At 39.5% G+C, this 21,588-nt stretch overlaps 1 protein-coding gene across 1 annotated transcript in view; it reads right to left on the minus strand.

The window, feature by feature from the left end:
• Gpc3 (glypican 3) overlaps window positions 1-21,588 on the minus strand; it is a 338,342-nt gene that overhangs the window by 36,003 nt on the left and 280,751 nt on the right. Inside the window, exon 7 of the mRNA XM_021153008.1 lies at window positions 5,977-6,136. Coding sequence (XP_021008667.1) covers window positions 5,977-6,136 — 160 coding nt within the window. The remainder of the gene's footprint in view (window positions 1-5,976; window positions 6,137-21,588) is intronic.

Consider the following 21,588-nt stretch of genomic DNA (forward strand, 5'->3'; position numbering starts at 1 on the left):
CCTTTCAAATATAAACTATCTGCAGAGAAAGAATATCTGATAAGGAACTACTGGTTCTATGGTTGAGAAATCCTATAGCCATTTCTACAAGACTACTAGGAGGAGGTGAGCTAACAAGATTAGCTCACAACCTAACCCCAGCAGAGAAGAATGGTAAAAGGGACCTGCATGGGCCTAGGTTTCATTTTCAAACTTGTCTATCTAATGAACAAAGAACAGGTTTCCTTTTCAGTCCCCACGTGCATATCCGAGAGACTGGAAGTTCTACAGAGCAAGCATTTTTGAGAAGAAATATCTGTGGATACAAAGTACTGCATTGGTTTTAATACTGGTTAAAGCTTTGAAGTCAAGTTGAATGGGAAGAGGTCAGTATATATAGCTGCAGGCTAGTTGCTTGATTTAAATGGTCTGTCATGTGTTTTGAATAAACAGACAAACAAGAAACCAGTTCTTTATTTTCAGACAAGTTTTCATGTGGCCCAGGCTGGTCTCAAACCTGCTGTGTAGCCTGTGTAGTAGAAAATAACCTTGAGTTTCTGATCATGTCTCTACCTCTCAAGTGATAGGATGCTATGAATTTATTACTCTAGTGGGTTTCTAAGACAGTGCTGGTTTATATCCATAAGCTCGTTGAGATCATATCGGCATCCAGAGAAACAAAAGGACAGCACTCTTCAAAGCAGGTATCTGGGTTTGAGTGTTGGAGTACTGGGGACTGAGCTCTATGCTTTACATGTATCTCTTGTTTGAAATATCCACAAAGCTCTATGATAAGACCCAGTGTTATCCCAATTCTCAGATGTGGAAGCAGGAGGGGAGAGAGAAAGTACATGAGTGATGTGATTTGAAAGCTCCCCAAAATTCACCCTGAAACTCAGTTCCCCATGCAACAGTATTGTGGCAGTGGGATGTTGGCAGGTGATAAGGATGTGTGAGCTCTGCTTCCATGCAGCAGATTAGTCCCTTACTGGCGGGAGAATACAAAACTTGCTCATTTTTGCCTTTCCATCTCTTCTACCAATGAAGGAATCGGCAGTTGCATCTTCCGCCATCTAAGAATGCATCAAGGACTCTGGCAGATGATGATGCTTTGATGTTAGACTTCCTAGCTGCCAGCACTGTGAGGAATTAATTGCGGCTCTTTATAAATCACCCAGTTTAAAGTATTTGTTAACAGCAGCATAAATGGACTAAGACACTCACCAAGAGGAAAACATAGTACTGTTGGCAAGCCATGGGTAAAGATAACTGTGTAACTGTGGGTGAGATCTTGCTTTACAGCCATCACCAAAAACAATATTAAGGCAACAGTCAGAAAAGAGTAGAAACCCCCAAAATTTCTATTTTTTAATGCAGAAATAAGACTTGCTGCACATTGGGCTTGGTGGTCCATGTCTACAATCCCAGCTGCAGCAGGAGAATTTGGGGCCTGTTCAAGGCTACCCTGGGGTATGCTGGAAAACTTTGTTATCAACCACCCCCCCCCCAAACCAAATACATCATCGAAACATCAATAACTAGCCCATCCAAGAACAAAATAAAATCACAACACCAAAAGAAAAAGATGGAATGAAAGAAGGAAAGGATAGAGGCAGGAACATTAAAAAAAAAAAAAAGAAGCACTTAACAAAATTTCGGATGAATTTTAAAAGTGGATATAGCCCAGAAAGCATGGACACATATAAACTTTTCTAGGTAATATCCTGTTATACGAATGTGCTGATGACTAGGTGCAGGCAATTCTTTGTAAGAAGGCTGAGTTTCCTGATTGGAAATGTCAGAGTGGTTAGAATAGGGGCAATATATCACAGACGAGAACAGAGAACCTGCTAGTTAGGTGGAAATACATAAAAAGGTATTCCCCAAAGACTCTTGTAAGTGTCTTGGCAGGAGCGACAGCCAAAGAAATGATCACAGACTGTTGGCAGTAGACAAGTCTGTAAGAATTGTTTAGGCATTGCCTTTATGTTACAGATGGAGAAATTGTCTCCTAAATAGTGAAAGGGACTTTCATTAGGACACAGGGGAGTTAGAAACAAAGCCCAAGAATAGAACTGTATTACATGTAGTATATCAAAAGAAAGGAAGAAGTGAGCCAGGAAATCCAGCCAATAGGATCACTCACTGGTTGTGATGTAAAAAGTCTGTTCAGGGACAAAAGGAAGATACAAGAGAACTGAACAGACTCTAAGCCATGCTCTTTATTCCCAAGTTGCTTTCTGGAGGAGGCAATTTGCAGTACTAAATGAAATGGTAAATGCACATCATGTTCCAAATCAAGTTGACTAAATAAATGGATGAAGATGAATCACCAGGACCACATGGCATCCACCCAGATTTTCGGTGAAATTATATAACAGCTAACCAATGTGTATATAGCCTGTTGTTCCAAATAGCTATTGTGCCTTGAGCATGACAGATTGGCAGTGAGTTTCTTCTCCACAAGAATTGTTTTAAAGGAGACCCAAGGAACCACAGGCTGGTAGAATCACTGATCAGGGTAAGCACATGTAGTACTTTAAGAGGCAGGGCATCATTTTCCCTGTGAATTAAATTAACTACCTTCTGCATAGTGTATTACAGTTTACAAAGCCCTTAAGTTAACCATGCCTTACAAACTGACTAGAGTCCTTTGAGAGGATCAATGTGCATATAAACAATGGGAAACCAAGGAATCGATCTAAATAAATTTGGCAAAGTCCTTCACAAGGACCCTCCCCAAGTACTGCCTACAAAAGGTAGGTTGCCTTGGAACTATAGAACATTTTAAAAAATGGATTGAGACAAGGCTTCCAGGCAGGAAATCCTGAGTTGAAATGAGCAGTGTTGTGAGCTGAGGACCAATGTTGGAACTAGTTAACATTTTGGTGAGTTGTCTGGAAAATCTTTATAATGTATATGATCACAAGAGTTGCTAAACACAGGTTGGGGGCCTTGGACCCAAAGTGCTTCAGGTTTTGATGATTATTTTTCAGATTATACAATGTTTATGTGATCTTTATTGGTTGATCATTTCTAAATATTTGAAACAGCTTGAGCATCGTGGTGGCTCTCAGAAGGTTTGAATTTTATAGTATTTTGCATTTGGGGCCTTCAAAGTATGTTTAAATTCTAGTACACTACAAAACCCATTTTCATATTTTCATGGTTACCCTGAGGAGCAAAGAAACTATTTGAGTAGAGTGGTAGTCTCTTAAATCAGACTGCCTGACTATCAGTCCCGAATCTGCCCCCCATAGAACTGGGAACTCACTGTAGAGTATATTTTGAAAGCATTGGCAGAGCTTGTTTCAATAATTCAGAGAATTGTTTTCCATATATCCATCGGTGTTAAAAGATTTTAGGAGGGAAGCTAACAATCATGGAGCACCTAGTGGCACCTAACAGTTCCCTTGACGTGTTCCTGCAATAGAGCCACGGAGTTAGGGTATGAGCCTCATTTGGTGAGTGAAGAGTTGGAGTATTAGAAAGGAAATGATAAAACTTAGGGAAATTTTTCCTAAGTCACACTAACATGCAAGAAGAAGTCCAATATATGCTCACTCACTAGCAAAAACTAACTTTCTTGTCCCTGAAGCGTATATGAAATGCGCTGTGGGGGGTCAGGTATGATTTAAGAAGGAAGAAAAGAGGCTTATCTTTATAGACATAAACATGGGCAATGGTATGAAGATAGAAACCAGCACAGCATGTTTATGGGGTTCATGGGGCACAAATACAGCTTTTAAAGCTGAAGTAAAGAGTGTATATATGGCTAATGGTAGGAAATATGGCCAGAAGGTTAGTTAGGGCTAGACTACAAGTCTCTTAGAATTCTGTGGAGGATCAGAGCTTTATCTTCAAAGCAATGGGGACAGGACGAAGGCAGCTGAGCTAGGGAGAGGATAAGATGCTTCAGGAAGATTAACATGTCATCTGCACATGATAGATTGTTGGAATCCTCTGCCTGGGTCTGTAATTCTTTGCTTGCTAATTGGTTCACCTAAGGCTCACGATCTTCCTGCCTTACCCTGGAATCCTGGAGAACACTGGATTTGATTGTAATATGCAAGAGGCTGGGAGGAGGGAATGACAGGAAGCAGTGATAGAAACAGAAAAAGTGACAAAGAATCAACATGGATTCAGCGAGCAACTGCATATGAGGGACAAGGAAGAAAAAAAGAACCAAAGATGACTTTAGGTTAAGTCTCAATGACCAAGAGAAGTGTGGAGGCATTCAGAAAGAGAGCTTATTAAAGGAAAACCAGTTAGAGATAATCATTTCATAAGTTTGATTTCTGACACATCAAATCAGAGATAATGGTGAGAAAGTCAGATATAAAACATTAGTGACCCAATGGAGGTGTGGCCTGATAGTAATGATTTTATGTCATCTCTACAGTAGCAAACAATAACAACAAAAAGATGAACTAACCTAAATCTGTACAGAAGGAAAATGGATTAAAAAGTACAAGGTGTGTGTTTGTCTGTATGTGTGTGTGTGTGAGAGAGAGTGTGTGTGTGTGTGTGTGTGTGTGTGAGAGAGAGAGTGTGTGTGTGTGTGAGTGTGTATGTGTGTGTGTGTGTGTACGTACAGTGGTGCATGCCTGTACTAGGGGTGTTGGAGGCAGGAGGATCAGCAGTTCAAGGTCAATCTCAGCTACGTCTTAAGTTTGAGGTTATTCTAGGATGTTGACTCAAAAAACAAAATACAATCCAAGAAATGGAGGAAGAGGAAACCATGCCACCATACCCTCCACATGAGAGAAGCTTGAGGACATTATATTAAGAGAATCAGAGAAGGGGATTCAGTGTACAATTCTACTTTATATGAGTTCTGAAGCAGTGAAACTTAGAAGCCTCAAAGGAAAATGCTGTTTTCCAGGGCTGGGGAGTGTCTGGGGAAAATGAAGAGGTGCTGTTCAATGGGCAGAGTGCTTTGGACAAGCAAGATGGAAAATGCTGGACATCTGCTCTTGGCCAAATTGGACCTAATTAATGATGCCTACAGTGCACATAAAATTTTCTTAAGAAGCAAGATTTCAATGAAATAGAATTGATTCCAAGAAAGCATTTAAAGAGGGAGAGTGGATATGATGTGTGTGTTCTCTCTAAAGAAGAGGGAAGAAGAGGCTTAAAATAAGACCTCTGGCTGGCAACCATGTTTTGGGGCCAGATCAGGTTAGATAGCAGTTAGTTAAGGGAATGAGGCTATGAGAGAAATGGATGGCCTGGGACAATAGAGTTTCAGGTAGAAGCAATGTGCTGAGGAGGAAAAGGCTTGGTAGTGAAAGTCCATTTCCCACGTAGAGAAATCTCATTACTTCTCTGAGCCCAGCTTTATTAGGAAGGATTTATAATGGAAGAATGCATGTCAACATGGAAGGACTTTGAAACTCGGAGACACAACAAATACGAGTAGATTTGTTATTGGTTTTGGTTTTGCATTTCCCGATCGACTCCAGCATCCCTGCCATTTCTCTTTTCTATTGTTATTGTGTTTAAGTAGCAATACAGTGATATGTTGTAACTATACCAGAGTGCTTTGAGAAAAGAAAATAGACATGTTGTTTGAAGAAGGAAAGGTCAGCCCATAGCTCTTTCTTTAAAGTTATTTCATTGTTGGTCTGCTTCCTTTTTTTGTGGTGTGAGGGATTAAACCTAATACCTTACACAGGAGATATACCCCACCACAATACCAAGATTCATTGTAGGTTTGCACAAGATTCCCAAGGCAGCATTTCTTTGTATAACCAAGAAGGCTCAAGGGGAAGAAAGAACCAACTGATCAGCCAATTTGCTTTTAGACAAGGAAAAATGGGACAATGCCTTTTTGGTCTACCCAGGGTTAGAGATGAGGGGTTGGGGTAGAAAACCTGCCTGAAAGCTTCACCTTTTAAGAGGATCAACTTTCCTACGAGAGTTTATGGCCTTGTGTACTGCAGAGATTGTAGCAGCAGTCTAGAAAGCAACTGAGCAACCTTTTCAGCCAGTTACCTGCAAGGAAGCGCAGTTGATTCTTCACTTTGACCATCCCGTCACCAGAGCTTCCAAGGCATTCATCTTCATCATCACCGCAGTCTCCACTTTCAAGTCCTTCCTCATCCAGGCTTTTATCCAGAACTTTACCCTTGGGCACAGACATGGTTCTCAGGAGCTGGAAGAGAAGAATAGGTCTATAGAAACTCTCCTTGGTTTTGTTTGTTTGTTTTTGTTTTTTTCCTGGTAGGGTTCGAAGAATGTGTAACCACGAAGCGTACAATTTTAAACAACTCCTTTCAAGAGGCCAGACATAGTAACATACACTAGGAGCTCTAGCTACGGAAGAGGTTGAAGCAGGAAGATTGCTTAGGTCCAGAGTTCAACACCAGTTTGTGTAACATAGCAAGACTCCATTTCAAAAAAAATCATCTTCAAATTTAACTATGTGTAAGTTGCTTATATATTTTAGAGCTTCATACTTCTGGACAATTTTACAGCATTTGACAGGATTCTTTATGCTTCCAGTCTACTTAAACCACACTGAAGTCAGAGGATACACCACATTTTACATTTCTGTAACATTGTATCTAAGTTCCTTGACAGGTGAAGTATATGTATAGTCTATTAGGTTACCAAGATCAGGAAAAAATCCCTTATGAAAGTGTACTAGAATGGAATTTACCTTCAACACTTGTTTCTAATGGAATAAAGACATAACAGTCTCTTAAAGGAACAGCACTTACTTCCAACTGATTACTTACAATTGTCAAATCCCGTATCTTGACCAATTGGAAAAAAAAATGTAAACAGATCTTTCTTCTGCAAGTTTCAGTAAGTAAGGTGCTTTTTAAATCATTATGCTTTATCATAGCTAATATACTTATTAAGGGACATGCTTCTTTTGATCTTTGGGACATAGCTTTTTAGTCATGTGGCTTCGTTTTGTGGGACTCCTTATCATCCCAATGTCTCTCCACTAACAGACCCATACTGGCAATGAATGAAGGTTCATTTTATTTTCCTTGTTATCTCTCTCTAAGGCTTTGTGTTATTATCCTTAATTCCTGCTCCAATTGCTGTCTTGTCACCCATTTTTGGTCCTCGAGGTGCCACCCTTTGTTTTTCAGTGCAAGTTGGTGATGATTTATCTTGATCATCAACTTGACAAGATTTAGAATGAGCATGGAGGGAAGTCCCTGGGCATGCCTGGGAAGGATTTTCTAGATTAGGCTAGTAGAGGTAGAAAGATCTACCCTAACTGCGGATGCCACCAACCCATGGTTGGAGTCCCAGGCTGGATAACAAGGAGAGAGCAAGCTGCGATCTCCTATTGTGCTTTGGGACTATGGATACAGTGTGGCCAGCTATTGCTGACTCTTAGTCTTCTCATAAAAGCTAGAGTTTTATCATTAGCAATAAGTATGTGTAGTTATTTTCCTCATGCTGACAGCCTCTCTTTGTTCCTTGTCAAGACAATGATGTATAAGTAGAGTTCCTTGAAATGTACGTTGGTGTACAATGGAAGCACACTATGTGTACTTCTTCCCGATTCCTAACCCAAACTACTATGGAATTCAAAACCACAAATGATGAAAGGGGGCTAATTGTAGGTCACATCACTAATCTCCCAAGAGTGTTTCCTTGAGATGCACACTGACATAGAGCTGAGGCACACATACTTTGTGTACTTTCAGTTCATAGCTCAAACTAATAAGGAATTGTATTTAAGGGTTGAGGTTTAATAAATTCAGTAATTTCCACAGCTTCAGCAACAGTACTCTTAGGTGACCGCCACTTACTTTCCTGCCAACATATGTAATGATGAGTTTGGTAACAACTGCATTTTTGTGTCACTGCTTTTATTTACACAGCAGTGCCAAAAAGGTCCCTAGTCAGTCCTTTGGCAAATATCAACACAGTAAAAACAACAAATAAACTTTTAGTATTGTTGTGAAAGTAGTTTTGATCTTGTGGCTCTCTGGAGTTCAGGGACTTCTAGAGTCCACAGACCATTCTCTGAGAATGCTGAGTCCCTGCTATAACAAGCATCACTATAGTTTAACTAAAACTTCAAATCTATCCTTAACCATTATTTCATATGGGAAAATTGCTTTTGACATAAGCATTTCGTGTTAATTTTCAAGAATGCATCCTTTGTGTATAACACGGACTGTTTGCATTAGAATTTTTTACATGAGGAGATTTTGTGGTTAGGTATCTATTAGTGAACTTGATATTTTCTAAGCACATCTCACATTTGAGCTTTTTATTAATACCTTCAGTAAACATTAACTGAGAACATACTATGAGCTGTTGTTCATTTCTGTCTATTGAAAGGCTTCCAGGTTTTCAAGCTAAGTCCAAGTGTCATGGCCTTAATAAAGCCTTCTTGGCAGATGATCATTACAATTCTCCTCCTCCATCTCCCACGAGCGTTTCTTTTATCTCTACCCCCTAAATGGCACTTTCTATATGTAATCTGGCATTACTTATGTATACTTATGATCTTCTCCACTACTAGACTGGAGCTGCTAGGGTCTTCATCTTATGTGTTTTTGAACCCCACAGCATTTAAGGAACTATTTGGCATATACTTGATACTCAATACATGTGCTCTGGAACCGAAGAAACAAAATGAAGTGGCATGGTAGACCTTTAAAGTTACTTCCATAAACAGATAGAAAAGGAAAAAGAAAGCTCAAAGCCAGGATTTATTGTAGAAGAACTTAGAAATGAATAGCAAAACCCCCTTTTAAAAAACTATTTATTTTTATTTTTTGTAGATGCATGTGTCTGTGTGCGGCATGTGCATGTTTGGTGCCTGCAGAGGCCAGTAGATGGCTCCTGATATCCTAAAATTGGAGCTATCGTGGTTGTGAGCCATTGTGTTGGTGTTGAGAACTGGATCTGGACCCTCTGAAAGAGTAGCAAATGCTCTTACCAAATGAGCCATCTCTCCAGCCCTGCTGAAACTCTTTCGGATGACCCTGGTTAAAATCAGTAGCTTATTTCGAGAGGCCATTTCTGACCCTTCATAAATGTCTCCAGTGTTATTGGATAGCTCTGTTAAACTAAGGTGAGCCTTGCAAAACAGGCTGTAAAATTTTGCCAAGGAGGTAGCTAGCACCTTAGGTCTTCAATTATGTTCATTTTGGAGAGACACCCAGCATGGAAAGGTGACTGTGACAGGTTTCCTAGTAATTTCACATGGACAGCTCCTGAGGAGTCTAGTCCTCACACACTAACAAAACAAATTCAAACCAGGAAAACTATTGCTTTTGAAGAGAATGAAGAAGAGGGTTGAAAGAAAGACAATGGGTCTGAGGAAGAATTGCCAATAAATGGATATGGATTTAGTGCAGCTTTGACTTTCCCTCAGAAATCCAATCAGGCTAATTCCATTTCACACTATAGCTCTTTTGTTCTCTCACTATTTACAATATCTCTCAGACTTAGTATTTACTTTACAAAAAAGAAGATTGGGAGAGACCGGTACACAAGCCCAGGTAACACAAAGGGCTTAGTGTTGTTGATGAACTGTTTGTCATTTGCAAAGGATACTATCCTGTCAGCTTTTAAAAATAAGCCTGTGGCTCAGAATAGTGATTAGCAATGTCAAATATTATTAAAACACAAATCTGACTGTTTCATCCACTGTCCACACAGCCAGGCTCTAAACCTGAAGCATCTGCCTGCCACACATGGATTCACATATGCATAGTGGGAAAGACCATTCATAACCCAGCATTTTCTATAGCTGCTACCCTCTGCTCAGCTGTCTGAACCACTGTTACAGTTGGCTAAGCATATTGTCAATACATATTTATACATTGGATTTGACATAAGGTCTTGCTATGTATCCCAGATTTGGCCTCAAATTTGGAATTCTCCTACCCCGATCTCTGGAGTGCTGAGACTATAGGAATATGCCACCATATCTACATCTTGATTTTATTTTAGAACCTTTTTTTTTGTAATATATAAAGTACCATGTTATGTTCTTCATCTAGCTTTTTCACTTTGTCTTCTAAGATAGAATCTTACTATATATCTCATGTTGTCCTTGATCTCATAACCTTCTGTCATGTATCACACTACTGGTAGAGTTTGAATTTTAAATACTCCCCCACCCCATGTTCATATAATAAAGGTTTAGTCTCCAGAAAAATGGCCTTATTGGGAGAGGACAAAAGTGTAAGGAAGGAGGTGGCATCTAGTGGAAAGAAGTTAAGTCACTGGGCTTGTGCCTTTAAAGAAGACATTGGGTTATAAGCTTGCCCTTAACCTCCTTCTTGGCTTCCATGAAGTGGGGGAGGCAGCCCCTCTTCAATGTACTTATTACCATGTTGTTCTGCTTCTCCATGGGCACAAAAGCAACAGACCACGGTCTGGAACCTGTGAAACCATGAGTGGGGCAAAAAAAACCCCTTTGTCTTTATTTGTTAACTATCTCAGGGACTTTGTCATAGCAACAGAAAGCTGATTCATACAACATATATATGGAAAAGTAAAAGGAAAGACTCTATTTTGTTTATGGTATTTTTTTTTAAAAAAATAAGGCTTTGAATTGATGACCTTTATGTAGTAAATCTTGGATTTTCTAATCATGCATACTTAGGTTGTAATCCTAGTTTCCCCAGCAATTACACATTTTATTTTCAGAGAAGCTGCTTAATCTCTCTAAAATAAAATGTGAGAAATAGTGTTTGCCTCATAGAAGTCTTATAATGAATAAGAAAACTATAGTATTTGAAGTGTGGTAAAAACATACAGCAATAAAGGAATTTATCAAAATTTCCTTAACCATTTTTCAGCATCGAATGTTTGCATTATAGTTATGCCTGACTTTCCACACATAGTTATTCTCATCAAGTGTTTTCATATCACTTCACACTTTTTATCATTTCTTTTAGTAGGATTGCTAGATTAAAGAGAATGTACTTGGAGTCCGTAGACAACCATGGAAATGAGAGTAAAACTTGTATAAAAGTTATCTAAGATACTTGTTGGAAATGAGGCTCCCTAGGCTGGGGATGTAGCTCAGTGGTAAGTTCCGGAGAGTTTGGTAGGTATGAGGTCCTAAGCTGGATTCATAACATCTCAAAGACATCTGCATTTCTAAATACACCTGTCTTCCAGAGTCTTAATGTGAGTGAACCCCAGATGAGGTACTTTTGTTATTTGTTTGTTTTTTTTTTTTTTTTGGGGGGGGTCAGGTTCTAGAATGTTCCCAGGCTGGTCTCACACTTAAGAGTTCAAAGATATTCTCCTGCCTCAGCTTCCTAAGTAACTGAGATTTAAGGTTTATGTCACACTCTAATAAAGGTTTCACAGTATTATCCTGCTTTTTAGAAACTCTCTGGAGCTGGCTTTGGACTTGAATGGTGCTAGCCAGATGTACATGATTATTATTATTATGCTTGCTGGAATCCTTGTTATTACTCTTCAAACCAGTTTGTGAAGAGAGTAGAAGACAATGACATTTTTCTTTTCCCTGAGGTATGGCCATCATGACCTTTTGCCATCATAGTTAATAAAAATCCCCTTGTAAGGAGAATGAAAAGCCTCTTCTATAAAGGTGATTGACTTCATTTGATCAGAAAGGCAAACATTGAAAAGTAAGCATAGAAACGGGTACTCAGGTTCATGCAATAAAAGGAAACAAAACCCTGACATAATTATGTAAGAAAATTAGAAACATGGTGCAGGAAAAAAAAAAAACAGGCTTTCTAGAATATATCAATTTCATATTCTTAAATACATATCCACAAAGGGGCACTACATCATGGGACAGCACAATTTGGTCAACGTTCTTTTCATGCTTGGTTGACAAGAGAACAAAGATCTGAATAATATACTTCTTGTTCTTACAGGGATCAAATATGCTGCAATGAGGCCCATGGGAGAAACCCCTCTTGATCTGTCTACATGGTACAGACAATGTGCCTCTTGTTACTGTCCTGATTGTAAGGGCAAGCAAGAGCCTTATCAGCCTCACACTGAGCTGGGACTGAGCACATGTCCTCTCACATACTCACAAAGTCCTTTGGAATGCAGCCCTCGAATTTTTGTGGCAGGGAAGTCTGCCATCCCCAGTTTCTTCATCAAGGGAACACTCTGAGCCTCAGAGAGTATATAAGACTAAGTTACTGGGTGATCGATAAAGATCTTAGTTTAAAAAAAAAAAATCATTAAGTCCTTAAGTCCCAGGCACTCTAAGAAACGTACTAGTTAGGTAAAGACATCTATAACTGAGACGTTCGGTTACCCTTTTTTAATTCAGTTGCCTTGATTTCTGGTAACTTCCTACTCTATGACATTCTCTTGGAGGCTAGGTGTTAACTACAACTTGATGGGAAAGACTTTTACTATTGGGTGGGAAAGTAAAGAAAGGGCAATAGAAGTAGGTGTGGTGGTGCATGCCTTAATTCCAGCACCCTAGCAGAGGGGGTGGGGGGTAATTGGATCTCTGTGAGTTAGAGGCTTGCATGGTCTGCTTAGGGAGTTCCAGAGTAGCAGAGGCTTCATAGTGAGACCCCTGTTTCAAAAGTAAAACAAAACCAAACCAAGAAGGGGGCAATAAGGCTATGCTCTTAATAACGCTGGATGCTTCTGTCTTGCTTTCCATCTACTGTGTCTTACATAACCAAACCATCTCATCATGAATGGGTTTGTTTTGAGAAGCTTTGGACAGCCAGTTAGGATGGAATCAATAATGCCATTCCTGTTGCGACACAGCTAAGAGCTTTCTTGACTCTAATTAATTTAACATTTACAAAATAATAAAGCATAACTAATAAAATAGATACTGGAAATACGGGGTTTGATACATAGTTTGGGTATTGAGCTGATGTCTCTTTGGCTGCTCACAGACCCTCTTCTAGGCATTTTTTTTGGGGGGGTGGGGTGGGGAATCGAGGTTACATTTTAAAGCTATTAAGCTGGGATCACAAAAACTGATTTGGAATTGTTTGGGTGCTTAGCTTTATACAACCTGCAAGGAATGTTTTGGGGGCATGGCTCTCCATGTCCACAGTAATGTAAACACATGCTTTACTGTTTGTCTTTGAGTAGCATAATCTAATGGGAAACAAATGTGGTAACTCCAATGAATCTTGGACTTTTTGGAATGCCAATACGATTTACACATTGTGTACATCCACGAGGCCTCGCATGTGACCCCCGCTTTGCATGCACACTTTCTTTGAACAAATGCACCAAACCACAGCCACAAGTAATTGGAAACAATTGGAAACTCTGCACTTTTGAGATGAAGCCAGAACCTCAAATGCACAAGGCTAGAATTAATGGCTATATATGTACTTTACACAGTGAGCAGGCCATGCTGCATAGCAGTTAAGAGTGTGAGCTTTGGAATATGACCAGCATGGATTTAAATCTCTACCCAGCCAGTTCACTACCTGTGTGATGCTGTATAAGTCACTCTTGCTGAGCTTCAGCTTTCTTACCTGTAAAAATGGGGGCTAGTACTATTAAGTCTATAAAAAAATAAAAGTGCCAGAATTTACATTTTAGATTCCTGTGGATGTTCCTCTCACAGAATTTTCTGCAATTTGCAATTATACATTTCCCTGTTGCATTTGTAGTAGACTAAAGAAGTGACACAGTCTGCCTTGATTACCTGTGGCTAGCATGGCATTTGTCACAAAGTAAAGGTATTATTCAATAAATGTACATTAGGTAGATGGATGGACATAGAAAAATACATAAATTGTGCTTAGTGTATTTCCTGACAAGGTGCTAAGTTCTCTGACATGTGAACTATGTTGTTCAGGATAATGATAATGATCTCAAAGAAGAAGAAAAAGTGGGGGAGAAGGGCCATCAGCCCCCACCACACCAACAGAGGTGAAGGGTTTGTTGAATAGGCCTCATCAGTAAGGTCAAGGAAAGTGCTTTGGCCACACAACGAGGTCCCAGAAAATCATCCGGCTCGGATCTTTTCAAGTGTGAGAAAACCCATTTGAATGTTCTCAGTAAGTCAAGGAAAGGTCTGTGCACCAAGGATGTTTAGTTGAGGGAGCAGTAGGGGGGACTGCTTGCCAGAGGCTGTGCTTCCATAGGTGCCTCTTGGTGAAACTCTCTTCTCTCTTCCACACTCATCTCTCAGACTTCACATCTACTCTCTCTCTCTCTCTCTCTCTCTCTCTCTCTCTCTCTCTCTCTCTCTCTCTCTCTCTCTCTCTCCCCCACCCCCCCCCCCCACCACTTCTAGCTTCCATGGGTCTTGGTAAGGAAACACTGAAGTGTATGGAATGTGAAAGAAGCGCTGAGGATGGCATCTATGGAATTCCAACCATTTGAGATGACAGCTCTCTGTAGTTTGAGGAAGCCATTTACTATCTTAGAAAATTTCTAGTAATGTTACCAATACAGGTTGAGTTTACCTTAACTGAAATGTTTGGGATAAGGGGCTTTGGGATGTGTTCAAATATATGAAGAGGTGTCCTAAGGATAGGACCCAAGTCTAAATATAAAACCCATTTCTCTCTCATATTTGCTTTGTATACACAGCTCAAACAGAGTTTTTACTACTTTTGTGCAGGAAACAATCTATCATGCTATAGAGTTTTGTACTTGTGGCTTCAGGTTGGCACTCAAATGGTTTTGGATTTCAGAGCATTTGGGTTTCAAATGACCAGATTAAGGGTTTTCAGTTGGTATCTTAAAACTGTACAGCCCTTTAGTCTTTCTTAGAGAGGAGACATACCATCAGGGGCTAAAGGCTTATACTCTGGAGTCAGAAAACTTGGCTCCAAATCTGGACACTACTGTCTACAAATTATTTGACTTCTCTAAACTTTATGTTTCTTATCTCTGAGATAGGCATGGTAATACCCCTACTTGTCTCTCACGCTGTGTAACTATGGAAATTGAATAAAGCACTGAGCTTAATATGTGGCACAGTTCACATAATAACACATTGCAGTTATATATTAAATACTACATATTTATAGAGAACAGAATGAATGCTTAATTGTTTTAGGTATAGGCTGAGTAAAGAAGAATAACCCTTTACTATTACCTATTCTTAGATTACTACTAGCATTATTTTAATAATTAAAACCACTTGCTTATCTGTCTTCTCAGTCAATCCTCTCCAGAACCATAAGAGGCAACAGCAGAGACATCATTTGCTTTATTTTTAAAAAGCAGTATGTTGGACTGAGGAGAGATATTAGGCAACATGTCTGTTTTTAGCCTAAATGCTTGTAAAAAGGCTGGACATGGTGGCGCTTACCCATAATCCCAGCATTCAGGAGGCTGAGTCAGAAGAATTAAAGTTTGAGGCCAGCCTGGTATAGATAGTGAGATTCTATCTCTGAAAACAAAAATGAAAACTGTATGAAAGGCTATTTACAGTAAGATTTAGATAGGGTTTGGAATGGTGCCAAAAAGAGGTACCTACGACTCTAGCCTTAACTTGTAATAAACACAGGATCTGGAACAGAATGGAAAGGAATGGATAAACTAATGGGTTAACAAATGGAATCAAAACTGTATGCACCCAATTTTATGTTTCCCAGCCTCTATCTCTTCCTGCTGTGCTTGCCCTGGTATCCTAGCAGCTCATTCCCAGAAAAGCTTTGGATGAAGAGCCTAAACAGCTAGATCAGATGCATAGATAGGGTGAGTGACTGAGGGCCACTATTCACTTTATTGGGTGACACTAAGAGGCAGATGCCATATTTATCTCCAGATTCTGGATCCTTTATCTCCAGCAAAGTGAAGTCAAATAAAGAGAAGAGGAGATAATCGATTTTCTTAAATAAATGAGACAACTAACACAAGAGGATATGGTAACCTAAATGATTTCATGAGGGAGGCTCCCATAGCCAACCAGGGAGCTTCTTGCAATCCATAGCCAAACACTTTTCTGTTAGGTTAGTCTGCCAGTCTGTTAATGACCGGCTGTGTAACTCCCTCATGGGTCTCCAGCTTTACTTGAATAAGCCTCTGTTTTAGAAACTAAAGGCCCCAAAGAATTGCAGTTATAAGAAAAGATGCACCAAGATGCTCATCCCACTGCAAGCCTGGGAACATAACAGAAAGGTAGGCCAGCAAGTTAAGCTTTCCTTTGGAGGCCACTGACCCAGAGCATCTCTCTCACTAAAGATTACAAGCATGCTTGTCCCTGTATCAGCTTTAAACCACTGTGAAATGCTATAAGGATGAAATATCATTTTATCTTTTTCTGGAAGGAAAACCAGCTTCAAAGGCCTCTGTGAACCCTCATGCCACTGCTTGCTTTCCGAAGGAATTGCCCCATCGAGATGAGGGCCACTGACAGGAGGCAAAGGGTCCTGGGGTGAGAGTGTACCAAGATATTACATATTTCCCCAGGGAACTGAGGGTACCCAGACATGATCTGAGCATTTCCTACCGTCTGAGGGCATAAATGTGATCCATTCTAAATAGACATCTTGTGGTTATACTTTTGGGAAATGACAATTCTTGCCTCTAAAAATAGCCTCTATGTATGAACCACAGCAGCCAAGTCATCAGGCATTGGGTTTGAAGAGTCAACCTCAACGACTGAGGGGGGATGATGCTTCACTACTCTTCCTAAGGGCCTCTGGTCCACTGAGAGTTAACAAGATGTCTCTAGTTTCCCTATCAAAGATTCTTCCTTCTTTGCAAGAACAAGTCAAAATCAGGCTTTATAGATAGATTTTTTTTTAAAGTAAAAACTAGTTTTTCTCCTTGGCATCCCATGTGAAAAATACCAATTCTGAAGTCTTTCTGATAATGAAGGTAGCACTATAGCATCTTGAAGGAAAAGAAATGACTCGGGGCAACTGGTACAAGTAAATGAGATGGGACCTGATGAAAAACTATACTGTGGTTTTAGTTTCCATGGAGGTCAGAGAATTTAGTCCTGGGAAGTGGGCTTTCACATGAAGCAGAGAACAGGGGCAGAAAGAAGCATTACAATATTCACATTTCATCACATGTATTTACAGGCTGAAAGAGAAGACACCAAGAAGAGTGTTCTTGTGTCTTTCAACCTTCCTTAAGTAAAAGCTAACTTAGCGACTTGGATAATTGTTTTAAATAGAAAAGACAGTGCTTTGCTCAGTAAATATAGCATTAAAGATGCTGAAATGGCCTCTTCAGAATTCACCACCATGATTTTATAAGACTTTGGTCCCAGAAGAACACTTAAGCACTGGACTGACTCTTCAGTGTGCCCCTGGCATGCTTTGTTGGGTTCGGCACCTACCAAATGATTGACTACTGCCTTATGGCATTTTTTTTTTCTTTCTGTATTTTAACAGGTTTGAATGGCAAGGTCAACTAGGGGATGAAGGAATGTGAAATGGAACTTCTGGCATTTTTCAATAGAGAAGGAATTTGAACTCTGCTTTTGGTAACTACTTAGGACACCCCCCCCCCTTTTCAGAACTAGCAGCTGAACTAGGGTTCTGTGCATGTACTCCACCCCTGATGATACCAATAGCCCTTGCTCAGAACACTTTAAAAGAATATTATGAGCAATACACTTCAAATAAAGCCTAACCAGTAAGACACTGAATGAATCATTATCTTGTTGGAATCCTCTACTAAGCAGTCTTTTAGCAAAATCTAGTCACTTTGCATTTATTATGTATTGATATTGGCAGACATTATACCATTTCAGTCTAGTAAATTCCATATATACTTAGGCAGGATTTTAAAGCAGTAATACTTTCTGCCTGGTTGATTTTAAGCCTAAGACATATTTTTGACTTAATGTTTACCCAAACTAACCTTTACAAAAATATGTTATTTATCACTTGCCTAAACCAACTTTCACATTCACCTTTCAGTCCCTAAGCTAAGAACTCGCTCATATGGGGTATTTTGGTCTTGGGATTAATTTTACTTCTCTGAAGTATGAATAGGATTGGAGTCTATTACAAATATACTCTTTTCCTTTTCTGACAGTAACTCTTTTATCATTTCTTCTTATTATTCAGTTCTAAACCACATCAACCATTTCTCCTGCTGGAGCTGCCTGTGACTCCATTCCAGAGACAGGGCCTTTGATTTTCCCAAAAGGCTTACTAGAATTTAACTGCAAACTCTGGGAAGAGCACTATGTGGCTAAGTCCAGCCAATGTATACTCGGTATGGGGGAGAGCTAGATCATATACTGTTCGTTAGGTACATGTTGGTGAAGATGATGGTAAATTCATTGTTTCGTTGGCACTCTCTGGTGGCTATGGGATGCACATTTTGCTTATTTCTGAGACTCAAGTACTTAGCTGGGTATCTTACCTGGACTCTTTCCCTATCCCTCAAAATGATTTGGGGATGATGGTGGCAGGAATAAGAGAATGCAAGTGTGGGAGGGGAAAAGGAAAACTTATACAACAAATTACAGCCAACATGTATTTATGGTTCCACCTTTCTTTGTTTCCCTTCACTGAGCTCAATATGGAAGAATGTCTTGACCAGTTCTGACATGGGTTTCCCCACCATCCTCTGAGATTCCTGGCAGTCATACTCAATTAACGTCTTTTCCCCTTTCCCTTTCCCATAACATTTAACCTTATAATGGGTAACATAAACACATTCCAAGCATTGTGCTCACTTAATGATTCTGAAGAGAGTACTATTTTATCTTTGAAGATATATATTGAGTGTTTTTAGTTAGGTGCAGCAGGGTGAAAGCCAGCGTATTCACCTCTCAGAGGATGACACTTATTGTGTACCAAAGGGTTCATTAGATGTTTTGAACACACGGAAGTGGTCAGTATTATATACAACACCTTACTAAGGGGATAAACAAGGAGTGTTGACTTCAAAAGGATTTGGGTGATTACACAGTCCAGATCCAATCCCCTGATTTTACAGATAAGGACAGCAAATCATTACAGGCAACAGAAAGAGCATGGTGCAACCACATAACTGGCTTTTTAGACTTATTCTATGAAGAATGCTAGATGTCTGCTGTATCCTTGGAGATAGTAGGGGAATTTAACTCAGGTTGGTGAAAAAGAGGCAAAGGGACTCAAAAGCTACAAAAATGAGTTTAAATATTCTAAGAGGGGAAGGAAGTTCTCCTTTCTAAACTCTTTGCCAAACACAGCAATAGCACCAGCAAAGGGGCTGGCGACATGGTGACCAGGCATGGGTAGGCAAAGGCAAGGCAACACACAGCCTGTCATTAAGAAATATATAGTTCCCCAGAAGGTTTTGCCTAGTATGTGTGGAAATGTAATGGACTAAAACTAGGTCAGATGCAGATTTTTTTGATGACCACTGAGTTCAAATTCAGAGGTGATCTGGGACTTGGAGAAGGGAAATCGAGTATGTGTATGACTGTATTTAATTATATGCAGGTATAAAACTCTCAAGAACAAAGACAAATACATATAAAAAAGAAACTCCTTTTTTGTGTTTGTCTTTTCTAAGGCAACACACAAATCCAACATGGTGTACAAAGAGGATTTGTAATTTTTTTTTATACTTAAGGCATTAGCTCCTATATCCTTCCAAGTCTTCATTTTTATCTAGTCCTAATGAGCTGGCTAAGTCAATCTGCCAAAATAATGAACCATTTCCTTTTCTCCCTCCTATTTGTCTTTTCAAACACTTCAGCGAGTCTTAATTATAATGAATCCTTGCATATGTATTTAATTGAATACAATTATGCTTTATTTCCTGCTTTCCTTACTCTATTTAAGGACTTACTTTAACATCTCAGATGGCTGCTAGTTAACGTTTTTGTTTCTGAAAAGAGGCAGTGACATACATACTGTAAGCATTGGTAAAATTGTCTGTAATGACTCCACAAGTTCAAACTACATTCTCAGATAATCACCTGAAGTGACCATACAGAGACAAGCACACCCTCCCCCAACACCAGGGAAAGAATGGCCAGAAGTCCATAGGCAGAAATATTCATGCCTACACAGATCCCTTGATTAGTGGCAACTACTAAATTTAGTAAAAGTAATGTCAAACCTTCTCGAAACTTCACAAGAGTTTAGAGAAGGCGAATGTTACTAACCAAGTCCTTCACCAGTCTGATACATGCCCCTGCCTCACCCTACCCCAGCCTGACATCTGTTTCTTTTTCCTAAGCATACGAGCCAGGACTAAAATTTCGTTTCCATTAATTCAACTGGGAAAACTGTTCCTTCGCTTGAAGCATTTAGGCATTAGCATTTTTATATGGGTCAAACCTGTATATTTAGCAGCATTACCTTACTTTCAGAAAACCACACCTAAACACTGCAGGGCTCTGTGAAATTTCCCTTCGTAACTCGATGAGAAAGAGTTATACATGTCCATGATTTCTCATGTCCCTGTTTCACTACATCCTTGTAATTCATAGAACATTTTTTATAACTTTGGCTAGCTGACTGGAAAATAACAAAGAAACAATGCTTACAACTGGACATGGTTAGTCTTCTCTCTAGAGGATCCAGTTTGTCCCAGCCACTCCTTGAATATTCAGCCTGTCAATGCACTTGTGTAACTGAGGTGCAATGGTCACACACCAGATCCTCCACTCTGCCAAAGCCTATCTTTAAATTCACTCAAGGTCTTCTTCATGGTTAAAGTTTCCAAGTCCTAGCCTCTGCATTTACTGAATGGTGATTATCCTAGCGGCCTTACATAGCCTATCACAAAGAAATAATTTGATATACATGGGAACACAACAGACCCCAGTCAATGCTAGATTTCTTGGTTGATAGTGATTAATCTTGAAGCTTTAAATCTGGTTCTTCTCTGATAAACTGTGCCCTTAACACCTGGCTTTATGGGAAGAGTGGCTCACTGAAGAGATGGAAGGAAATAAAGAGGAAGACATGTCTTGGCGTGGGTGAAACATCTCTGGATGTCCATGACACACTGACAGTTGTCTACTTCTGCTTTTCAACATGAATTCAAATTCCCTAAGTGATAAGTAAAAAAAAATTACACCAATTGTTGGACAATAACATATTTATTTCTATAAAAATGGGAGAAAAAGAAAAATTCCCATCTTTTTCTATGGAGCCAGCATACTAAAACCAAACATTATAAAAAAACACAGATCAATCAATACAGGCATAAAAGTCTTCTAAAAAATTTAGATTGATTAATTTTATGTGTAGACATGTCTTGCCTGCATATATACATATGTGTATCATGTGTGTGCCTGGTGCCCTAGAGTATAAGTGTTTTAATGATGATCAGATTTGTTCTTTTTTCTGCTGTTATTAATTTTTGTAAGCTCTCCATATAAAGGTTACTGCTTAACTATCCTAAAATAATTACACTCTACCTATGTCAGTGTTTGAATTCAGAAACCAGTAGTGTTGTTTACTGGGTTAGTGGCACCTTCCAAGTTGACTATCAAAACCAGTAGAGTGCAATGTAACTAGTCTATGCTCCAAGAACCTCCTAAGAGAACTATGAAACGAGACTCTAGTTCGGTTCGGGTCTCTCACCCTAACTGGTTGATTGCTAATGGATTTGAAGCTAGTATATGATATGTGGCCTTAACCACATGCATAGCAATATATTAATCAGCCAGGAGATAGCACGACTGCAGAGACTTCTTTATTCTCAGGCATCATGCATTTTATTTCCATTATACTCTAGACAACCTTTCCTATCAAGCCAGCT

This window comes from Mus caroli, chromosome X (genome assembly GCF_900094665.2).
Source record: "Mus caroli chromosome X, CAROLI_EIJ_v1.1, whole genome shotgun sequence".
In the NCBI taxonomy this organism is placed as follows: domain Eukaryota; kingdom Metazoa; phylum Chordata; class Mammalia; order Rodentia; family Muridae; genus Mus; species Mus caroli.